The sequence below is a fragment of the Asterias amurensis genome, chromosome 1 (assembly GCF_032118995.1).
Source record: "Asterias amurensis chromosome 1, ASM3211899v1".
NCBI classification, from domain to species: Eukaryota; Metazoa; Echinodermata; class Asteroidea; order Forcipulatida; family Asteriidae; genus Asterias; species Asterias amurensis.
In genome coordinates, this window is record NC_092648.1 from 23,175,728 (window position 1) to 23,197,890 (window position 22,163).

General features: G+C 38.4%; 1 protein-coding gene across 3 annotated transcripts; it reads right to left on the minus strand.

Annotated features, from left to right (window-relative positions):
• Positions 1-9,142: 9,142 nt before the first annotated feature.
• LOC139954297 (protein angel homolog 2-like) lies at positions 9,143-21,295 on the minus strand. Of its 3 annotated transcripts, none has more exons than XM_071954042.1 (6): positions 21,233-21,295; positions 18,856-19,437; positions 17,953-18,197; positions 17,290-17,359; positions 14,041-14,646; positions 9,143-12,876 (listed from the first exon to the last, which is right to left on the minus strand). In XM_071954042.1, exons 2-6 carry the CDS (start codon positions 19,397-19,399, stop codon positions 12,515-12,517), a joined length of 1,827 nt encoding a protein of 608 aa, XP_071810143.1. In that variant the 5' UTR covers positions 19,400-19,437; positions 21,233-21,295; the 3' UTR covers positions 9,143-12,514. The 3 variants fall into 3 exon arrangements, with proteins under 3 accessions (XP_071810143.1, XP_071810152.1, XP_071810136.1); XM_071954051.1 differs by having other exon boundaries at positions 17,953-18,191; positions 21,126-21,292; XM_071954035.1 differs by having other exon boundaries at positions 9,144-12,876; positions 21,126-21,292.
• Between the last annotated feature and the right edge of the window lie 868 nt (positions 21,296-22,163).

The window sequence follows — 22,163 nt, forward strand, 5'->3', positions numbered from 1 at the left end:
GTCTGAGAAGCTGACGTCACCAGTTTATGGATTCCAAACCCAACCTTCTTCGCGTTATAGCCTAGCCACAGTTGAATTTTACTCATCATAATCACCTCACAGTACCGCCATAAAACTATATTTTGTGATTAAATTGAGGCAGAAAATACAACCAACGAAACTCCAACAAAACAAGAACTAAAGTTTGGATCTCCTAAACAAATGAACGTTGGAACGGGAGAGGACTTGAAGCTGCAACAAAATCTGATCATCTTCGGCTGTTTTGGTTTTTGAAAGTGTGTGCATTTCTTGCTACTTTGTAAACAGAATTAACCACACAATAAAGTAGCGTTAGGTGTCTAAAATTATCTGAATTTTAGAGGTAATTATTGCAGAATGACAAAGGGGACTTTTAGGATTCATGTGGCAGCAGACTTACCAGCTAAATCTATTGTTTTTCGGTAATGTGCGCATGCTCAGAACTACGTAAACAACGGAAATTCACCTGGTAAGTCTGCTGCCACCTAGCGTTCCAAAGTCTAAAATTATGTTGTTACGAGCATAATTGCACATCTGCATTGACAACTCAGGGTAAAACAAAACAACTTAACAAAACAAAAACAATTATACCGAATCCATAAAAAAAGCTAGCCCGTAGAATTTGCGTTCTTGGAGAAATGCCAAAATGTGCCAATAACGCCTTTATCAGTCTCATTATCCAAGATTCTTTGCTGTGTATTTCATTGTGGTCGTAGAGCTAGCAAAACATACTTTGATCTGCTTTCTGTAGAGTTAATCTTCAATTCATGTATTCACAGCATTTGGTTAATTTTATTACAAGTAAAGTTTAAAACACGAGTTATACATGTATACTTTCTCTCTTAATGTAAAATAGTGAAAACCACTCGTTTTGTCCGCCCTACCACTCTTGCAAAGAGCCATATCGCAGATAACTCTTTCTAGATTGAAATACGGGTTCTTTCAACTCGATCTAGACTGAAGTTCGTTTAAATTTCACCCAAAACGAGTGACAAAGATTGACTTTCACTCTCAAAAAAGCGAAACTGACACCGGATACTGGATACTGGGTCCCTTGGTCCTTGACCCATTTCTCGGTCAGTATGATCCGGAATTTGTGTCAAACTGACCCCAGATGTGTCAACATGACTAAAAATCCTAGTTAAAATCCCACTTTGAAAATACAGTTTCTTTGTAAGTTTTCTCATAATCAAAAGATGTTGTCATAAGAAAGGCTTTAAATAATACACACACAACAATGCCAGTTTTGGAGTCAGATGTAGCGAAAACTCTGGGCGTGCATCACATGCTTGTGAAACAACACCGCTGATGAACACACAGTAATAAGAAGAGTGCCAGTTACCTGTGGTCACTATGGCCATATAGAGCAAGGATGGCTATGACTTTTGCCACGGGTGTTGCTCAGGGACGTCCTATACCTCAACGCATGATAACGCGGCGATCAAGCCGTAGCCGTAGCCGTAGCCGCTTATTCAGACACGGTCTTAACATACAATGACTCCAAAAATGTCAGACAGTGTGCAGTACTGCGTAGCTGCTTGTGACGTAGCTGGCTGTGACGTCATTACAAGGGTTCAACAGCATTACAACTGTGTGTAGCATCTGACAGTGATAGCTTTACGTATTATAACTTTGACACAATGCGTAGAAAAGCTCCATTTGGCAATTATTTATAAAAATGAAAAGTTAATACTAGTACCACTAGGCCCTACTACTAATAATAATGAACAGCTTTTATAAAGCGCAAAATTACAAAGAAGTACAATGAAGCGCTTTTGGAAAGTTAAAGAGTGAAACCAGGACTATTAAAAAAAAAGAAAAAAACTACAGAAAGAACTACAAAATGCATACAATGAAAAACACAAGTTACTAAACAAAAAAATGAGTCTTCAAATAAGGCTTAAATTGTTCTAGAGAGGAGCTTTCTTTTATGCTATTTTAGGGAGTAAGTTCCAGAGTTCAGGAGATGCAACCTACAAAGCTCTTGCCCATATTCTTTGGTGGTGGATGGGAAAGGAGTGAGGAGATTTTGTGATTCAGAACGAAGCTTTCTATAGTATAGGGCAATAGTCGTGGAATCATTCTTTGAGTCATTGAGGAGCTTGTTTTGCAGTTGAATAACGTAGGAGTTCGAAAATTATTCTCTGTTTAACTACTCTCTGCTTTCGAAACAAAAATCAAAACAATCGATTGACTAACTTTCTGAGAGCCATGGAATTGTGATGTTCAGCGAAGTCAGTATACTTTTCTAGGTTAGTTATTGTATTTAGGCTTATTATTAATTTATAAACTAAATGAAATAATATTCGTTGTTTGATTGGTTCAAAATATGTATGTTTCTGTGTTAATATACTAACCATATTTGCAATAAACTGTTCCATGAAATAATTGATAATCACAATTGTCGATGTTGAGAGAGGTATAGTTAATACTAGCTCTAGTTGTGGAGGTCGTGGGTTTGAATCCCCGAGCAATATGCCTGTGATTTCTAACATAATATACCATGTAATACCGTTTTTGTATACAAATACCGTATGTCATTACTGGAATGTCTAGATACTGCCACTGGATTCATCACTGTTAGCAGTTGTCACAAATAGTAATTATAAGAATACAAAATTAATCAAAATGTGATACCTTTAAATAGCTCAAAATAAGTAAGCAATAAAACATGTATAGGTTCCCCAATTAAATTAAATTACACAATGAGATGAAGTGTAGCCTACATGCTTAAAGACACTATTAAACTACCACAATTTTGGCCTAATGGCGGAATTTTTGAATGCTGTAGACTGCCATTTTTGCTATCAGTTTTTGGAACTGTCTAATACTCTACACCGACTCTATGTTAGGTTTATTATTAAATCTGAAATATCATAAATATTCATTATGTTTGTTGAGTATTTGCGTAAACCGAATCTAAGCGTGCCTGATATCATTAATAGTAGGTTGCTTGGCGGTGTGGTGGAGTGGTGATGGACCCTGTTGCGTACGATCAGTCGATAAATGAATCAATTAATCAATACAGGTAAACACATACCAGTATGAAGACCCCCTTGTAGGGGGTGACTTCCACTATCAAAAAAATGAAAATAATTGTAAAGCGCAAACTCCACAAAGTATGTTTTGCCGTACGCGGAACCGAAGGAGGGGTGTATGACTCTATACACGCCCTTCTTCCAGACACACAAAGTACTTTCCAGGAACAGAAGGCCGTAATCCATAAATGGCTTTTGACCAAAGCATGGTATCTAAATATAACACTTCTGTCGCTAGAAACACCCCAAAGACGTTAAGTCCCATTCCTACGCAGAGTTTAGCCTCCATACGAGGGCAGAAAATCGATCAAATTTTCACGCTCGGTTTTGCACATTGGTTGCCAACGCCCTTCTACTTAGTAAGGAAATGAGGTAATGGTGTACACAAAACTATGACATTTATTACAAACAATATTAGGTTTGGGTAAGTTTGTCAAAATCAACCAAACCAAACAGTGCACTTGACCCAGTAGTGCCCACCATATCTCAAAAAAGAGCTGAATAAGCACAAAACCTAGCAAAAGCAATGCTTACCATAAAAAAAGGTTACCAGCCATAATACCATAGCAATTTGAGACTGGTGTTTTGCTCATTTCTTCAATCAGAACAATATTTTTAAGACTATTGGTAATAGCATAGAGCTATAGCTATATGGTAATTACTTAAAATAATTGTTAGCATAAAAACTTTCTATGGAGAGCTATGAATGGTATAACAATTTGTGAGAAACGGCTCTCACTGAAGTAACGTAGTTTTTGAGAAAGAAGTAATTTATCATGCTATATTTGATTTGAAATCGAGACCTCAGCTGAGGTCTCAAAATTAAGGTATCTGAAAGCACACAACTTGTGCTACAAAGGTGTTTTTTCTTCCATCATCTCTCGCAACTTCGACGACCATGCGGTTTGTTATTTAGTAGGCGTATTATGTTGAGATATACTAAGTGGGTCTTTAACAATTACCAAAGGTGTTATGTCCAGTGCCTTTAGGCTTTGTATGAAACTGGGCACAGGTTGTATACGGAGAACACAATTCTATAATAGAGCAAAATACAGCAGTACGAGTCTTCACGTATAGTCATCTCTGATATTCATGGCCAAATTACCTCACGTGTGTAATTCATTAATTGAGACTTGTCTCGACTTGGGAGCCTTTGAACTGTCATTTCTTACGCATAGGGTGAATATGAACATCTGATGCCATGTATGTGACAACCAGGCAACCAAAGAAAATACCATTTTTCTGGACCCATATCATCTCTATTACAGTTTACATAACACTTTAAGTATAGGCCTATAATAGTAGTTTTAGCGAGCGAAATATGAAGGGATGAAAGCTACGTGGGTGCTTTATAACACAGATGCAGTGACATTATTATTACGGGCAAGCTCAAAGTTACAAGGGAAAACCAAAATGATAGAATTTTTCCACGACATTTAAATAATAGTAATATGAATGGTTACCGTAGCAATTTGCATGAGGAATGGATGAATGGGAGTTTGGTGGTGGATATTAAGTATATCTCAATCATGACTACAGGCAGCGGACACTATTGGTAATTACTCAAAATAATTATTACCATGAAACCTTACTTGGTAACGAGTAATGGGGAGAGGTTGATAGTATAAAACATTGCGAGAAACGGCTCCCGTTGAAGTAATGTAGCTTTCGAGAAAGAATTAATTTCCCACGAATTTGATTTCGAGACCTCAGAATTATAGATTTTTGAGGTCTCGAAATCAAGCATCTGTAAGCACACAACTTCGTGTGACAAGGGTGTTTTTTCTTTCATTATTATCTCGCAACTTCGACGACCAAGTGAGCTCAAATTTTCCCAGGTTTGTTATTTTATGCATATGTTGAGATACACCAAGTTAGAAGACTGGTCTTTGACAATTACCAATAGTGTCCAGTGTCTTTAAGAGAGTAAAGTATAACGGGCTTGTGAGATGGGTGGTCTGCCGATTGGGTGCAATGCTTCGGGGTGTGGTGCTGTGGGGACGTTCAGACGGTTTGAGGATTAAATATTAAATAGCGGGGGCTTCTTACTAGGTGTACTTTTAACCAAGTTCGACTATATCATAGTGAAGTGAGCTTTGTTGCTCAAGCTAAGACGGCCAATCAAAGCGCCTTGCATTATAATTAGGCCGGTGTCAGGTGCAATTGTGTCCGCCATGCAATACTGTCCGCCCGGACACTTTTGCATATGCAATCGTGTCCGGGGCTATGCAAAAACCGTCCGGCGGACATGTATGTGCGCGCGTAAGCGAGCGTGCATGCACTGAACCTGATGCAGCATGCATATTCACGTATTTTATGATAGCAACGAATACCCAACGGCCGAACATTTCCCCTCTCATTCATGACGTGCAATTAGCTTGTAAAAAAAAAATGGCGAACGTGTTCCGTCGACCAAGGGCGTTTAATTTACTGCAAGGATGGTTTTGCACGGAGGCGGACACAACTGCATATGCAAATATGTCCGGGCGGACACAATTGCATTATGCAGCAGCGTCCGGGCGGACACGATTGCATATGCAAAACCGTCCGGCGGACATTGTTGCATATGCAATAATGTCCTCCGTATAGTATTGCATAGCGGACATTATTGCATGCGACACCGGTACCACCTTTCATCTTGAAACCATTGCAAAAATGTGATGTTAAAGTATACTCATGGGTGTCGTCACGTTTAAAGAGGGCCTACTGGATAGTGAATCAAAATAAACATTATAATAGGGTGTTCAATTCGACACCAATGTAATTGTTTTTTGTAGAAAGTTATGTTTTTCTAATGGTGTAAATTTAGATTAATTTTTGGTATTAGATAATGTGACAACAGTCACCCATGGTGTCAATTCAACGCCCATTCCGTTTGCAGTGTAAACACCACGCATATAACTATATGGTTAATTGCATTAGATTAGGCCTTTATAAGTACTGATGAAGTAAAAAAAATATGCACATGTTCAGTACTGTTTAACAAACCTTAATGACAATTATAGAGAACCGCATTTTGAGACATTGGTCCAATTTTACGGAGCTGCCAAAGCAGAAAGCATTTCTTAATTATAAATAACGTTTTATTTAATTGAACTGAATTGAACTATTTCCTGCTGGATACTAGTCACGGGTAATGTACATGACATGAGATTTTAGATGAAAACCATATTCTAGTAAGCATAACCTTTTTGTGCTTAGCTACTTTTGTATGTAAACAGCTCTTTAAAATTTGGCACCTGATAAAAATAGAATGATAATAATGCTGTGTAGTGTTTTGTTTCGTGCGTATTGTCTAACTACTAAATTTACAATTAAAACATATGTAAGGGAAGCGATGCAAACTTTTCACATTGTGTTGTTGTGATTTTTTTTTTCAATCTACTACATGCTACATTTTTTTTCGTTTACTTGACAAATGGTCACTCTTTCAAAACATGGCCTGGGGTCGTAGCGGTAAATGGCCGGTAACAGGATCATAACGCAAGAATAACGTCTCAAACTAACATCGAGTGTTAAAGAAGCTCTTTGAGATAAGAAGGTCCTCCAGCAGACACAAAACCCGAAGCCATTTCCACCTCTAACACCGACCACATGAATAAAACATGAGAGTAACTCTTGAAGAAAAGTCCGCCTCAAAGACCGTGTAATAAAATTATCCCTGCTTTATCGAATTGTGCATACGACAATTACGGCGGTAATACCAATTGCCTCGCACGCCACTTTCGCATAAATTTACAACTGAACGCCCTTGTATAGGGAAAGTTGAAGAGAGTATCGTGCCCGCCTGATTCGGTGATAATGATTTGAATTGCAATAACAGGCACATGGTAACGCGTAGCTTGACCTAAACTGTCTTGAGATTTGGCCTGTGACGTCAGAATGTGTAGTCAAAATGTATGCCCAAATAAGGTCTGGCACTGTTTTGGTCGCTATAATGTTAAACAGTATATCCTTTGCAATAAACTTTCAGGACATACATTTATGTAACACATGTGTAAGAAATAAAATTGTCAAAAAGAAGGTTGGAAATCGTCAAGAAAAATGTAAGTTTGTATAATCACAAGCTTTAGCCCCTTTTTCTAAATTAATTATGTTATGGGAGAAAAATGGAAATACCATAGCCTTCTAGTTCAATGACCATTGACGTCAGTGGGTCGGTAAAATAGTACAACTTGCTTGGTGTTTTAATGGCACCATCATTGAATAAAAACAATATACGAAGAGCAACTGACTTCCCCCGTCGGGACCCCCTCCCCGTCCGTGGAAAGGATACCGTACCCACGGCGTTTGGGCGTACCCGTGTGAGTACCTTCATAATGACGTTAAGAGATCAACGGCTCCCTTGTTTCTGACATTGTTTCTCTGAAACCAAAACAAAAGTGGCGATGATAAGATTGCACTCAACTTGCTCGAACAACTATTGCACGACCTGAGGGGTCCATGAGTATTTAGCTGATTTATATTACGCACAGCATGCACTGAAGAAACATGTTATGCAAGAAACTCAGTGATACAAAGTTGGAATAGATCGTATTCGAGAAGACCCGTAGTCTGCAAACGACTTTCCTTTGTTTCGGACGGGAAATCTAAATGTTTCCTTTTGATGATTACAGACAACCGATATGTTGAATTAGGGACTGCTTGTGGGACTCAACTATATAGCTAATTTGTAACTATTAATATTCCAACAAATAGAGAGATTGTCAACATATGAATAAATAATAAATAGCTCCGCTTGCAAAGTGCCGGCACGTTCAAACCGGAGTTCGCTGGTTCAAATCCCGATCAAGTTCAGATTTCTTCGTTTAAACCCAAATTATCAAAAAGGTTCCTATAGTCAGTAGTCATTGTGATTTTACAATTATGATATTATCCTGAAAGTTAACCATCAATGACAGGCCACTATCATATAAAAACACTTCGTATGACGCACTGTGATGTATTAAATGCTAATAATATAATGACAATCAGTTAATGTCTTGTTCCAGAGTATACAAATTCATCATAACTTGAGTCATGGCCAACTATGTATAATTCCATTTAGATTCGCGGCAAATTACCGTCTGTTCTTTAGTCACAGATGACTTTAAAAATCTTACATCAGTGTTTTCTGATGCTCCTAAATTCTCTGTCGAGGGGGCCATGTTGTGTATCGTCAGTCACACAGCCTGAGGGTAAACGGTTCGGAGTAACTAACACACAGCCAGCGATGTGAGACTTTATTTCATTAGGTGATAATTGCCGTGCTTACGGTGTGTTTAAGCAGAATATCTGGACAGAGGAGGCCGACGATGGGGCAGTATAAATCTTTGTTATGGTTCACAGATCGGGACTTAAAGGGAAAGTACGACACTGTGTTAAAGGGGGAAAAGTCAATTAGATTCTCTAGATTTTAAAAACATAACATGTTACCAAGCATTGGAAATGACATTAAATTCGGCGGTGATCATTTTTTAAAAGGAAATACTGTTTTGTAGGAGACGAGCATTACCCCCAGAGAACTCCAGTATACACTCTAAAAACTGACGAGTTGAATCCAACACTTGCATGTGTTCGGTGAGTGACTACACTCGGACAATGTTGGATCCAGCATTTTGTTTGTTAAATCTAGCATTTTAAATTTTTGATCCAACTCAAGAAGGGTTAATTCAACAATATAAGTGTTATTTCAACATTTCTCAAAAATATTCTTTGGAATAGTTGGATCAGCTTTTTAAACGTTCAACTGGCACTTAAATTGTTGACTGAATACTTTAAAATGCTGGATTTAACATATAAAATGCTGGATTCAACACTTTCAAAGTGTAGTCACTCACCGAACTCATGCAAGTGTTGGATTCAACTCTTTAGTTTTTAGAGTGTACGATATCACTGAGTTGGTTTAAATAAATAAAAAAACTCCGATATTTGAAGGCTGAAACAGCTACTTGAGCAAAACATTTTAACGGGAATGTTATTTTAACTTGTTTATAAAGTGTTTATTTATTTATTTTGATAACTTAACATGTCTAAATTTGTTTGTATCATCGATAATAAAATTAGACTCGACCTCAAGGTTTCTACTCAAGACTATCTACACTTCTGCCGTTGACGGCGTGCGTAAAATTAAAAATACTTTGACGTAATGGTGGATGATTGTTTTTGTTTACAGGTCAAATCTATTTATAGTCTCATGTGAACTAAATTTCCATACCAATCAAAAACATTTAAAGACAGTGGACACTATTGGTAATTGTCAAAGACTAGCCTTCACAGTTGGTGTATCTCAACATATGCATAAAATAACAAACCTGTGAAAATTTGAGCTCAATCGGTCATCGAACTTGCGAGATTATAATGAAAGAAAAAACACCCTTGTCACACAAAGTTGTGTGCGGTTGGATGGTTGATTTCGAGACCTCAAGTTCTAAATCTGGGGTCTCGAAATCAAATTCGTGGAAAATTGCTTATTATTTCTCGAAAACGCTTATTTCTCGGCACTTTAGAGGGAGCCGTCTTTCACAATGTTTAATGCCATCAACCTTTCCCCATTACTCGTCACCAAGACAGTTTTGAATCTAATAGTTATTTTGAGTAATTACCAATAGTGCCCACTGCCTTTAAGCTGGTCTTTAAACCTATCACAAGTAATGTCATGTATAGTGTCTTTGGCAGTATAATGTTAACAATGTGTTTTAAGTACTGCCTTCTATGAAACTTGGAACAAGAACAAACTCTGGTATAGGTTGATGATTATTTATTTTAGACTATCTTTCCTAATAATTTCATTCTTCTTTGACGCACATTGCGGAGAAAAAAAGCCAAGTCAATTATGATAAAATCGTTACCATCGAAATCAAACACTTAATATTCCACTAAACATACAGTAGCGACGTTTACATTTTTGTGGTGTTTTCATGTTTTCTGGATGAGGGATGAGGTCATGTTCAGACTTGTTTACAATGTTAATGTTTTGACTACGCATTGCCCCCGGGCAGTTATTTACAGGGTGAAGTAGATCATTAACTGCTGTCAGCTGCTATGGCATTTCGTACGATAGATTTGAACTAGAACTGGGACAAGGAACACAGTTATCAACTGGTCTTGGTCTAATTAATATTTCTGTTGGAAAATGTACACTATCAAACAATGATCTCCAACTTACCCAAGAGAGGCTCAACGGTCAGACAAATGTACTCAACTCCCAACATGGGCTCTAAGGAAAGTCACACATCTTTAAACCCGCAATAAAATTATGTAAATTCATATAATTTTATTTGAAATATCTACAACACATATGTTTACACCAAAGAGCGTCAGTCGAAAGGTCAAATCCAGTGCCATTTTGATTGAACATCACAACAATTCAGGAACAAAATACATGTCAACATTTCCTGTACAGTGTACAGACCGTATCGAATCGTGACGTCAGTGGATGTTGACAAATATCGCTTTGGGAGGGTAATCAAAAACAGTGGTATTTTACACAATTTTAAAGTGAAGTTAGAGACTTGTATCATTGCTCCCAGTTTCATAAAGTCTCTACCTACTGGGAAAATGATTGCATGACGAGAGGACGGAGCCTGAATTCGAATCCGCGGTTTCGAAAAGGGCAGAAAAAAACATCTGGCTCAGATTCGTAGACTTGTATAGTCCCTCCGAGCCAGTCGATGTTGCGCCCTCCATCGGTGACTTATACAAAAAGCAGCGTCGCTAAACAAGACTAATTTTCAGTGATCATGTTTATAATACCATTTGGTCACGGTGCTTCATAAAAAGGAAGCGCCAACAATACAAATAAAATTCATCTTGAACATCAGAAACATTGAACACGTAACAAATTAACCTTCTAAAGTAAATTTTCAACACGTCTAAATTTCTTTGTTCGTTTTAAGGAAATATAAAAAAACAGGTAAACATTGTTCTTAAAAACCAGTAACCGTTTAATAAATAATTGAAAAGTGTCATACAAATAAGAGGTAGGCCTAGTCATTTCTCCAATACTAAATAAGTTATTTTGTTGTTTAACAATAGTTTCTAAGAGTCTCACAAAACAGGTGAACGCCATTTTTGTTTCATTGTTTTGTAAATTTGTGCATTAAAAAACTATGGTAGTTTCTGAAACTTTGCAGTCTTACTCTCGTGAAGTCATTCAAGTTTCCCCCATGTGACTCTGATAAAATATTCATCTTAATCTGTAACATGCTTATTTCATTAGCATGTTGGTTCACATCAAGTGCGAATACTGGCCTTTGACAATTACCAAATGTTACTCACACGCTTGAAAGTTATTACACCGAACTGGTCGAGCTGACCGAGCTGACAAACTAGTTGCAGATCGGATAGGCTTCATGTTTTGTGTAATCAACCACATGAAGTAACAACCTGTGAAAATTGGGGCTTAATCCGCCGTGTAAGTCAGGAAAAACTATTGAAAAACCATGCATTGCACAATCAGCATGTAAACAAAATGTCCTTGATTTTGGTTGCAACTATCGAAAATCAACTGTAACATTTAATAGCTTTCAAGATTTGTTGTTTTACAGGACTTAATTTTAGAGGGAAACATTATACAGAAAATTGTTTCCTAGTATGAGCTTCATCATCAGTGAGCTTTCAGACTAAAATGAAACAATGATTTTTTAAAATTCTTATCAATCCTATTTAATACCTTTAATTATCGGGGTGACATTTGTTTCTTTTTTTCCCCTCAACTTTCAATTATAACAAAACGTGAGACCAACTTTGAGCCAAATCTGATGAAGCTTTTCGAGATAAAAGATTCACAAAAAAAGACTCAAGAGTGTCAACAAAGAACTAGAGCTTACGAAGAACAACTTGAAGATGAAAGTAGAAGTAAATAACCTTCAGCAAATCTTTCTGAATAAAAAGAGAGGTATTGTGTAAATTTTCTGGCAGTTTTATATATTTTGGGCATCCAGATTGGCATATTGGGTTGTTCCCTGCCTTCTTCCAGTAAACCCTGGTTCATTTCTTGCCTCAAACCGGAGCCTTGCAAGTACTTTTATAATTTGTTTTTTACCCTAAAAATGATGTTTCCTGTATAGTCGGTACTTTCCTGATTTCTGTGACAAAAAAAATCTACAGGCAAATTCCTCGGGGGGGATTTGACTCCGGAGTTTTCATAAATCTATAATACACGTGAACTTTTACTTAAACCAGTTCTTCAAATAAACATTTAACCTATTTACAACCACCAAAATCCTTCAAAATCCAGCTAATGAATCTGCTTAGGCAAACAAACCACCTGTTATGTGCCTACCAATCTACCAATTTCATAAAGCCTGTATGCACAAAATCTTGCTAAGCAAAGAAAAGTATTGCCTAATAGAAACAGGTTACCAGCCAAAATAAAATTAAGTTTACATTGTTCTGACTGGTGCCCCACTCAATAATTGCTTAGCAAAGAAATTTGTCAGCTTTATGAAATTGGGCCCAGATGAGTTGTGTTCCTCTTACTTCCCAGAAGTAAGCAAGAATTTAGCCAGCAACATGAAATGATCCGAGGACCACACATGGTTGGGCAGTCCTCCCATCTCATTTGCCTCCTCGTCAGTCAGCAGAGACCTGTAGCCAAGGAGCTTCAGCCCCCCAAGCCTGTTCGACGGACGACGTCTTGAAGATGTCGCCTCGTCATCATTTCCAGACTTAGAGTAGAAGATGTAGTCCACGGCACAGTTGGTGCTGGAATGGTTGGTGGTAACCTCCAGAAAGCCCTCCTTGTGGGAGTGAACGGATTCTAACGGAAAGGAGTGACGTATACTCTCTGCAAATTCATTCTCCCAGTTCTCCGATAACACTGGTGTGTCTCCTGAACCTGAATTACAAATAGGTGCTCATGTTATTTTAAAAAGCATTGACAACAATTTTAATCAGTGGCATAGACCTCAGTGGAATAATAGAAGGATTATTTTGAAAATGTTGTCGCACTTAGCAAAGCTTTGTATCACCGTGTAAATGCAAAAACGTTGCTTCTCTTAAAGGCGATGGACACTATTGGTAATTACTCAAAATAATTATTAGCATAAAACCTTTCTTGGTGACAAGTAATGGGGAGAGGTTGGTGGTATAAAACATTGTGAGAAACAGTTCCCTCTGAAGTGCCATAGTTTTGGAGAAAGAAGTAGTTTTCCACGAATTTGATTTCGAGACCTCAAGTAACTTGAGGTCTCGAAATCAACCATCTAAACGCACACAACTTCGTGTGACAAGGGTGTTTTCTTCTTTCATTATTATCTCGCAACTTTGATGACCGATTGAGCTCAAATTTTCACAGGTTTGTTATTTTACGCATATGTTGAGATACACCAACTGTGAAGGCTAGTCTTTGACAATTACAATGTCCACTGCCTTTAAAGTAGCACTTACATTAGTTGAGAGTTTGAAATTGTCAAAGTATCATAAAAATTTGTCTGGATGTACACACAAAACAAGTATGAAACACCAAATTTTTGCACAGAGCATTTTTATGTGGCTTAAGACATTCCTGCAAAAGCTTGATACAACTTTTTTGCTCCGACGCGACTATATGTAATTTTCCTTACACACTTTTACAGCAAAGAAAGTTTATCAATCAGCTATATTACAGAGCCATAAGAAATGAAGTGTACACGGCACGGTATTATTATCAAGAGACAAATCTATCACTTCATTCCTATGTTTTGCTTGTTTTTCAAGCATTACAAATCATTGTTATAGCAAGGAACATTCAGGGATTGGAAGGGGGAGGGGGTCCCAACTCCTCTCTATGAAAGTGAGAGGAATTATTTTACTTGGATCACCTCCTTGTGATTTCAGCAAATATGTTTAGAGTTTCTACATAAATACTCACACTATTGTAATTATTGGTAACAATATTTTTTAAGATGTAAATATTATAATATTGCATGATTTATAAAGACTTAATTTCATTTCCTACACATAAATTTGAACAATTTCAACTCAGAAAGTTTTAAAACAGTTAAAAATAAAGTACACTCACCTGACTTTTTACCATACTTCATTTTTTTACGTTGATCATGTCTAAGACGTTCTCTGATGACACTTCTGAACTGGCAAGTATCTGTCACTCCAACTTCATAGGGCCATAGAGGCCAGTATAGTGAGTCCCCTATCCTTCGACCTGTTTCTTGACCTGAAACCTTGGTCCGTGGCAGACCTACATAATTCAGCTCTCTGTACTTGATGAAGTTAAAGAGTGGATAATGTGGAGTGCTGTTGAAGTCACCACAGAGTATGACCGGGTAGTAGGACGGTTTCTGATGGTGGGTCGGCGGTGGGGAGGTGATTGCGGCCATACTGTCAATCTCGGCTAGCAGCATACCCAGCTGAGCCAACTTGATGTCACCGCGTCTAGGGTTGTATAGAAGGTGGGTTGTGGCCACACAGAGCTTGGGTCCATCCTCTGGCCACGCCTTTGGGCGGAGCAGTGCTATGAGTGCAACATTGTCCCGATCCATCAACTGAATGTTTGGCATGTAGAAGCTTACCCTTCTCGTTCTGTCCTGGACCAGCTTGTCTACTTTGTAGAAGATGGCACACCCGTCCTTCTTGTCTCCTGTGCGCTTCTGATAAATACCCGTATAGCCTGGAAAAACAGGCAAACAAAACATGAGTAGCACGATTTCAATTTGAAATGTTCAAAATAATATACTAAAGTACCCTTCAAAAAGAATTGGACATATGAAATTCACAGTAAACACTAAATGTTTACAAACTGATGTTTAGTTTTACAAACTGTACAAATTGGCCTAATTCTACAAATAAGTAAAATGGATTTAACTGAAAACAGCACATTTATCAAACAACCACTTTAGGTCAAGGACATGAATAACAAAATAACAATTTTAACAGTAAACATACTGGAATAAAATACAGAACAATTAAATCTGTATTAGCCAGTGACAACTAAACAAAGACAAAAAACAAAATCAACGTAAATAAAAGAAAAGAAAAAAAAAGAAGAAACGACTTAATGCTAAACAAGAACTACAAATAAGCCTTCTGAATCAAGATTTGTGTATAATGCAATGTAGACAAAAATATAAATAGCGGTGTTAGTCTGTTAGACAAATAAAACAAAGAAAAGCCTTACTAATTACATGAAAAACATAATATTTTTCGTAGCAACTACTTCATTTAATGCATGGAATTATTATTATTATTATTTATTCGACCAGAACAAAACAAAGCAATGTTACAATAGCACAAGAAAGAACAAATAACAGTTAGAAAAAAAAAAAAAAAAAAAAAATGACTGAGGGCGGCGACTGGGCATGCAGGAGGACAGAGCAGGAGGGGAACAACAAGAAGGGATAAAAACCAGGACAAATCACGCGGGTCAGGGGTAACAAAAGTAAACTGAATTACTGTTACTCAGAAGCATGCTCTGCCCCAACCTGACTAAAAAGCTCAATGAAGTTAGAAACAGCAATATAGGAAAAGGAAACCAAACAAACATTCGTTCACGACCAGCAAGCAACCAAATTAAACATCTAATACACTGTGTGATTTAAGCAATAATCCTTAATAAGGCAGAGAAACGTCATAAGGGTGGAAAAGTGTCCCACAATCTGCAAATTGATGGGAGGGTAAATGAAAAAATGAGTCGGTTCGAGCGGTCATTAGTCAGTCTGCAAGTGTTACCACCACTCTTCTTTAATATATGCAAACCATGTTCCAGTGCTGCAGTTGTACGCCATTTTTCTAACTGAGTTCTAGAGACTAAGGCCTATATCATGCATGCCTTATCATCAACATATTGCACTCACTATCTTTAGAGTAATGTGATGAATTTCCGTCCATGATTTGCGAGGCCAGAGATGCGGTTGGTCCCCTCTGTCACCTTGCTAGAGTATGTGGATGGATTCCATGTTATTTTGAAAATACCATGACAGTTTTGTTGCTGTTTTCTCAGAAAGTAGAAACTGTCAGCTGAAACTTTCAAATGTGACTTTGATTGCATCTTACTTGATTTCTGCCTATAAATAAGCATTACCATGACACAAACCAGTCTAGACCCAACCTTCAACTACTACTCTTGCTTGAATGTGTACTATTTGTAGACAACATTGTGTGCACACATGGCAATTTTTACAGACAACTAACGTGCTGATTTAAAAAAGAAGAACTTGGTGACAGCTCAAGATAACATGTTAAATAATTTTGTGTCATGTTGTGGCCGAGCGGTCTAGAGCATCCGACTGAATCATCCAAGCGTAGGATCAATTCCCTCACATGAAAAATGTTCTTGAGCAAGGCACTTAAAACCATAAATTGCTTCTCTTCAACCATGCGTTATAAATGGGAACCGGCGAGGGCTGAGACGGTATTATGTTGGATTTTAACCCTTAGGGCTAATATACGGTAAGCGGCTTGAGATTGTTTGCTCCTCTGGAAGATGAGAAAGTTTGGAAAGATGGTCTATTAGATTGTGGGCCAGAAATTCTATCCTGTCTAGAAAATGAGGCTCATTCTCACTTTCTGGTGGCAACTTGAACGTGGATGATCTAATATGCTATGCTGTCAAGTAAATAACAATCAGTTTAAAGACACTCTACATAGTCAAGTAAGTCACAATGCAAATAGATTAATAGTGAACGTCATGCTCCCAAAAAACCACAAGAGGGCGCTGTTACTAATTTTGCACATTTTGCACACTACTTTCCTTATTTCCGCTTCCTTAACACAAATTCAAATAAAGCATTCTTCCCTAAATTATTCAAACATAGAGATTTTTTGTTAGCTTTGTACTATTCCACTCCATTTTATGTGCACACATGATTTCGTTGTTTTTATTTGGGTTCGTTTCAGTCATTCGTTTTCATTTGTACAGGCATTTAAGAATACACTTTGACCATTCTTCAATTGAATTTCTACCTATTTTACAATTGATGAAACTGAATAGTTGACCATCCTTTTGTTGTTGGCTTTTGTGAAATTGAATGATCTTTGCGACCTAATGAATATTGAATGACCTCTGACTGGAAGATGCCAAACTGTACTGCTGTATTGATCATAGGAATAGACCGTATTGCCTAACCTCTTTGTTGCTATGAAAGTCGCCATCTTGTGGGGCAAACCGTTTGCGCTTCCAAACGAGTACATCAATGAAGCACGCAGCATTCCCGGTTAAATTTTTACGGCACATGCACGCACACACACACGCACTCAGACGCCATGTTGTAGTGCAGATACGATGACGTCATATTCAATACGGTCTATTGCTTACCTAATTTCTCCAACTGAGGTACGAAGAAATCATATAAATGGCAGGCCTGGATCTCCTGGAGGCAAAGTATCTACAAGAACAAAAGAAACAAATAAGTATTGTTTGAAGTTTTGCATGGTGTGGATAAATAGGAACAAACTATAAAAAAATAGAAAACATGTGGGTACAACCATGTGTAGATCTCTTTAGTGTTGGCTATGAAACATTGAACAGATCTGATGTGAGATTCAATGACAGCACAGGGCACAATTTCATAAAGGAGATGTTGTCTGCCTACGGAGCGGCAATTAATAGCAGAATTTATTTGTCATAAATCCTGCTAATTGTAAGCAAAGAAGGCCCGTCTTGCTTGTCAGCGGTTTCTAGTATACATACTACGCAGATGAGTGTCACAACAATGTGAATCCAATGTAATTGTGCAAACATGCTTTTAAATGTTCTACATCAGTAAAGAAACACACTTTTTGCTAATCGCATGTTTCTCTCCTATACCAAAACAAATATTTTGCTTAGCACTGCTTTGCAGTGAATTTGTAAAGCAATATTTTCTGCTTTAAAGCACCTCAATAAAATAGAGCCCACCCTGTCGACAAGTGTTTACCAACTAATAACATGCAAGTAAAAACTTCAAGAAAAATCAGCTTGCACAAAATTAAAATTTACATCAGCATCAGCTTCTTTGATTTCTCTTAATAGGTTTTTCTTCCGAAATCTCCAGCGGAGAAAGTCACTATGGCAATGCTGGTAGAGTGACATGTTGCTCTCAATGAGGCACTGGGCTAGCACGTTGTAGCTGAGAATGGTCACCTCAAAGTCCGTTGTCTCCCCACGCTCTCTCCGTTGACGACCAAAGGATGTGGTCGTCCATTTCCGACAAAATTTTGACAAATCAGGCCTTGGAGCTTTTTCTGCAGTTAGGTTGAGGAAGTATGGGTGAGATGGTGGAAATCAAAACAAATTGGAGCTTACGATTACTGTTAATGACTGTCTCATTTTTATGTTAAAGTATGCTTTTGAAACTGTGATTCAAGGCTTATAATTGCACAATTTTTTGCTGAACATCACACTACTTCAACATAGCGCTCTACATTTTTAAAAGCAATCTTCAATATGCCAAGACGAAAAATTCTAAGGTCTTCGTTAAAGGGAAGGTATACATTTGGTAATCACTCTTAAAATAATTTGCAATAAAAACTTGTTTGGTTAGAAGATATCTACAGACACAATCAGGTATTTTGAGAATAATTTCACTTAGAATAGGCCTAAATGTGGTTATGGAAAACAGTATCGATTTTTATCCCCCAAAACTTGAATCTGAGAGAGATTTTTGTCAGAAATGTTTCTTAGATTGTGTGTTCAAATTACAGATTACTCTTTCTACGCGGACAAAACCACTCTGGATTTTCAGCGATATATAAGTCAAAAAAATCACCATCTTTTGAAATGAAATGTTCACAGGTAATTTTTATTGTATAGTTTTAACAAAACAATTTTGGTTCCAACAACAATAATTATAAGCTCCCTTTAACTAAGACAAGTCACAGGGATTGATTGGATATCTTATACCTGAATGGTCTTCTTCTCCTTGGTTATCCGACGCACTACTTCCACCCTCAACACCTCTTTGATCACTGTGGGATGATGATGCTCGGTTAGAGCTTGAGGTTGATGCAGATATTCCTGTGTCTATCTGCTTCCTCCGGTCTGTTGAGCTGCTATGCAAGCTCTGCCTGGACTGCGGCTGCTCATAAGGAGACCTTGGACGGTGGCTTCTAGAATGAAACGAGGTAGCTGGGGGATGAGGAAAGTAGCTGGGTGGCCACTTTGACTGCTGATATGAACATGGTCTTGCGTCTTTCATGGTGTTTGTATTAATGTTCTCCCGACTTGTCACACCTCGTCCAAAGACGCCTGGAGGATTGATGCCTGGCTGCGAAGACTGATTCCTTGAGGAGCTTCCCTGAGGTTCATGGAGATTTTGAAAGACCATTGCCGACTGGCTTTGGTTAAATCCCTGCATCTTGGATGATTTCATCAACAGCTTGGGCAGACTGATGCAGCCAGCTCTACTGCGACTCGACCAGGTAGCTAGTGTTGTAAGGCAGAACATTCATGTACTATGTATTCATCATCTCAAACTGGTGATCACTGTAAGTGCAAAGAATCAAGTGAATAAATAAGGCTTTGTGACCATATCTAGCATGTTCAAAAGACCCCTTGCAACGCGAAATGCTACAGGGACACTGAGGTCACGCGCATGTTTTTGCGCGCAAAGAACAGCTATCGTCCTATGATTGCCTCCTTTGACCCCAGTGAGGGCCCTTTTTGAGTATATGTGACGTCACATGCAAGGGGTCTATATAGCTTTCAGTCAAAATGTGTATGAGCTGATCCCAAGTACACCCAGCATGCACAATAACCAAGAATGATGGAAGGCCAGGGTATTTATTGCTTCCAGATATTATTGCACTTCGCTCGATAAGTACTAGACGCAACACGGCCAACGCCATGTGCCCTGACCAGGCCTGTTGTATGCTTTGTGTTTGAAGAAAGGGCAAGGGCAACAACAAGGCTATTTCTCTTTGGTTTAGTAAAGGGCACCATGGAGCATTTATGTTCCCTAGAGCATTTCTAGGGCACCAACTTGACCAAGGCAATGGCCAGGTGGAATGGAGGAGTAAAATAGGCTGCTTAGTTGCTTGACTAGCAGTAGCACTCGAAGCTCAGTTCAAGTCAATATTTGTATACTGTTCTAGAACCAGTAACTGTGGCGCTGTACTTCTTTTTTTCGAAATCTTTTATTAAAGGAACACGTTGCCTTGGATCGGTCGAGTTGGTCTTTGAAAAGCGTTTTTTGACCGTTTATTAAAAATGCATATGGTTAGAAAGATGATGTAAAAGTAGAATACAATGATCTACACAAATATGCCTCGAAATTGCATGGTTTTCTTTTTACCTCGTCCAAAAACACGGTCGGCCATTTATGGGAGTCAAAATTTTGACCCCCATAAATGGCCGACCGTGATAGTTCGCGACGTAAAAAGAAAACCGTGCAATTTTGAGAGATACTTGTGTGGATCATTATATTCTACTTTTAAAACATCTTTCTAACCATATACATTTCATAACAAACAGTTTAAAACGCTTTTTATAGACCAACTCGTCCGATCCAAGGCAACGTGTTCCTTTAACGGTCGTCTCATCATAGGGCCTACGAGTATGACTGATAATGACAAATTTCGAAAAAAGGAGTAGTAGTAGGCCCTACTACTACTACTAGTGTAGTACGTAAGACAGTGACAGCTACAGTCACACTCACAGTTTAGTGAGATACTGGGTGGGTCTACATCGCAACTACACCATACACTGTACTACTATACTGTAGTACTGTAGCTAACAGATCCTGTTCTGTTTTTCTGCTAAAAAAGCAGCCAAAATCAGCCACAGACTCAAGTCAGAGTCAATGTCAACCGTTGACATGTTTTTCTGTTAAAAGCAGCCAAAATCAGCCACAGACTCAAGTCAGAGTCAATGTCAACCGTTGACATGCTTTTCTGTTAAAAGCAGCCAAAATCAGCCACAGACTCAAGTCAGAGTCAACCGTTGACATGTCTTGACATCCGTATGATGAAGCAGAATGACTATGTTTATGATTAAATACCCTGAGAAAACTAAGATAATATCTAACCAACGGACGCGTGATGAGGTATGTATTGCCGGTGGTCGGCGGGCGTGGAAAATTCCGCGGACGTCCAACCTAAATTAAATACACAGAGTAGCTAGTAATAATTAATAGCTAGTAATTTAGTTAGGTCTGAAAATGAGTTTTACTTTACCTTTTTAGCCGCTTGATGTCCTCCGAAGTCCCAATGCGTTTCGACACAAACTCTTCAGCTATAACAAAAACCCACTTAAATAGAGAAATCTTTCAGTGTTCACTTACTTTATAAATATATGATGCAATCAATGACATCCAAGTAGCACACAGGGCGCTGCCATCTTCTACCGGTATTTATTATCATAAACTCGCACAAGTCGCTTGAGTTTCAGCATCCGTCGCGTCCGTCCCTGGGAACTTTAGACTTGATTCAAGTCCCGTTCTCAAGCATAAGCCAACTATCAAACAAGCCGCATATCAGTACAGTGTGTCCTCATCGGACAACATCTCCTGCCACACCGGCTAGGGCAGGACGACGGATTTTGGGAATCCAACCTGACCAGGCCATTTATTCTAAAAGCATAGTATTTATACGAAGGTGTGGCGATTCCGACATCGCGGGAGGAATGGTAATCTCCGCATTAGTGCTCCGTGAAGCCAATGGTTTGTACGGAGAGGATGTGGTGATATCACCTGAGGGCGGGCGCCTGTACTGACACGTAGGCACTTCCTCTCTACAGTAAAACCCAGGGAAAAAGATATCGAATGTTAAAACAGAAAGAAATTGACAGCAGCCATAGTGGCCCTGTATCTTCCCCACTCGTTAAATTTCCCGAAATGAGGACATTTTGCAGTCATTGTTATGTTAAGGTTGTCGCCATTCAAGTTTTGTATTAAGGCGGCTCATCAACCTTAGCTGGATATATATTTATCGTCACAACTTGGCCTATGCCAAGTATTTCTCTTAAGAATCACAACTTCCTATTTCTTCCTTTTTATGTCGGTTTTAACGGCAAATCTTCGGAACCATGAAGGTCATGTGAAATGATGCGAGGTCAAAGGTGATTATGGTACGTGCCGTGGGCTCCCGGCAGATCTCTGGCGTAATTCACGAGCCTCGAAGTGTGACGTCCAAATGTTGAGACTTCGACCGTAGCTGTTGATTGACGGCCATCCACTGCGATGCCACACCCAGAGTTCATCCACTCTTATTGAA

What these genes read in the sequence shown, in the direction of transcription:
- LOC139954297 (XM_071954042.1), bottom strand. Translation starts at nt 19,399, where the DNA reads ATGTTCTGCCTTACAACACTAGCTACCTGGTCGAGTCGCAGTAGAGCT. An exon ending in AGGAGAAGAAGACCATTCAG is followed by an intron (nt 18,198 to 18,855) that starts GTATAAGATATC and finishes ACCTAACTGCAG; the next exon opens with AAAAAGCTCCAAGGCCTGAT. An exon ending in GAAGTATGGTAAAAAGTCAG is followed by an intron (nt 12,877 to 14,040) that starts GTGAGTGTACTT and finishes TTTGTAATTCAG; the next exon opens with GTTCAGGAGACACACCAGTG.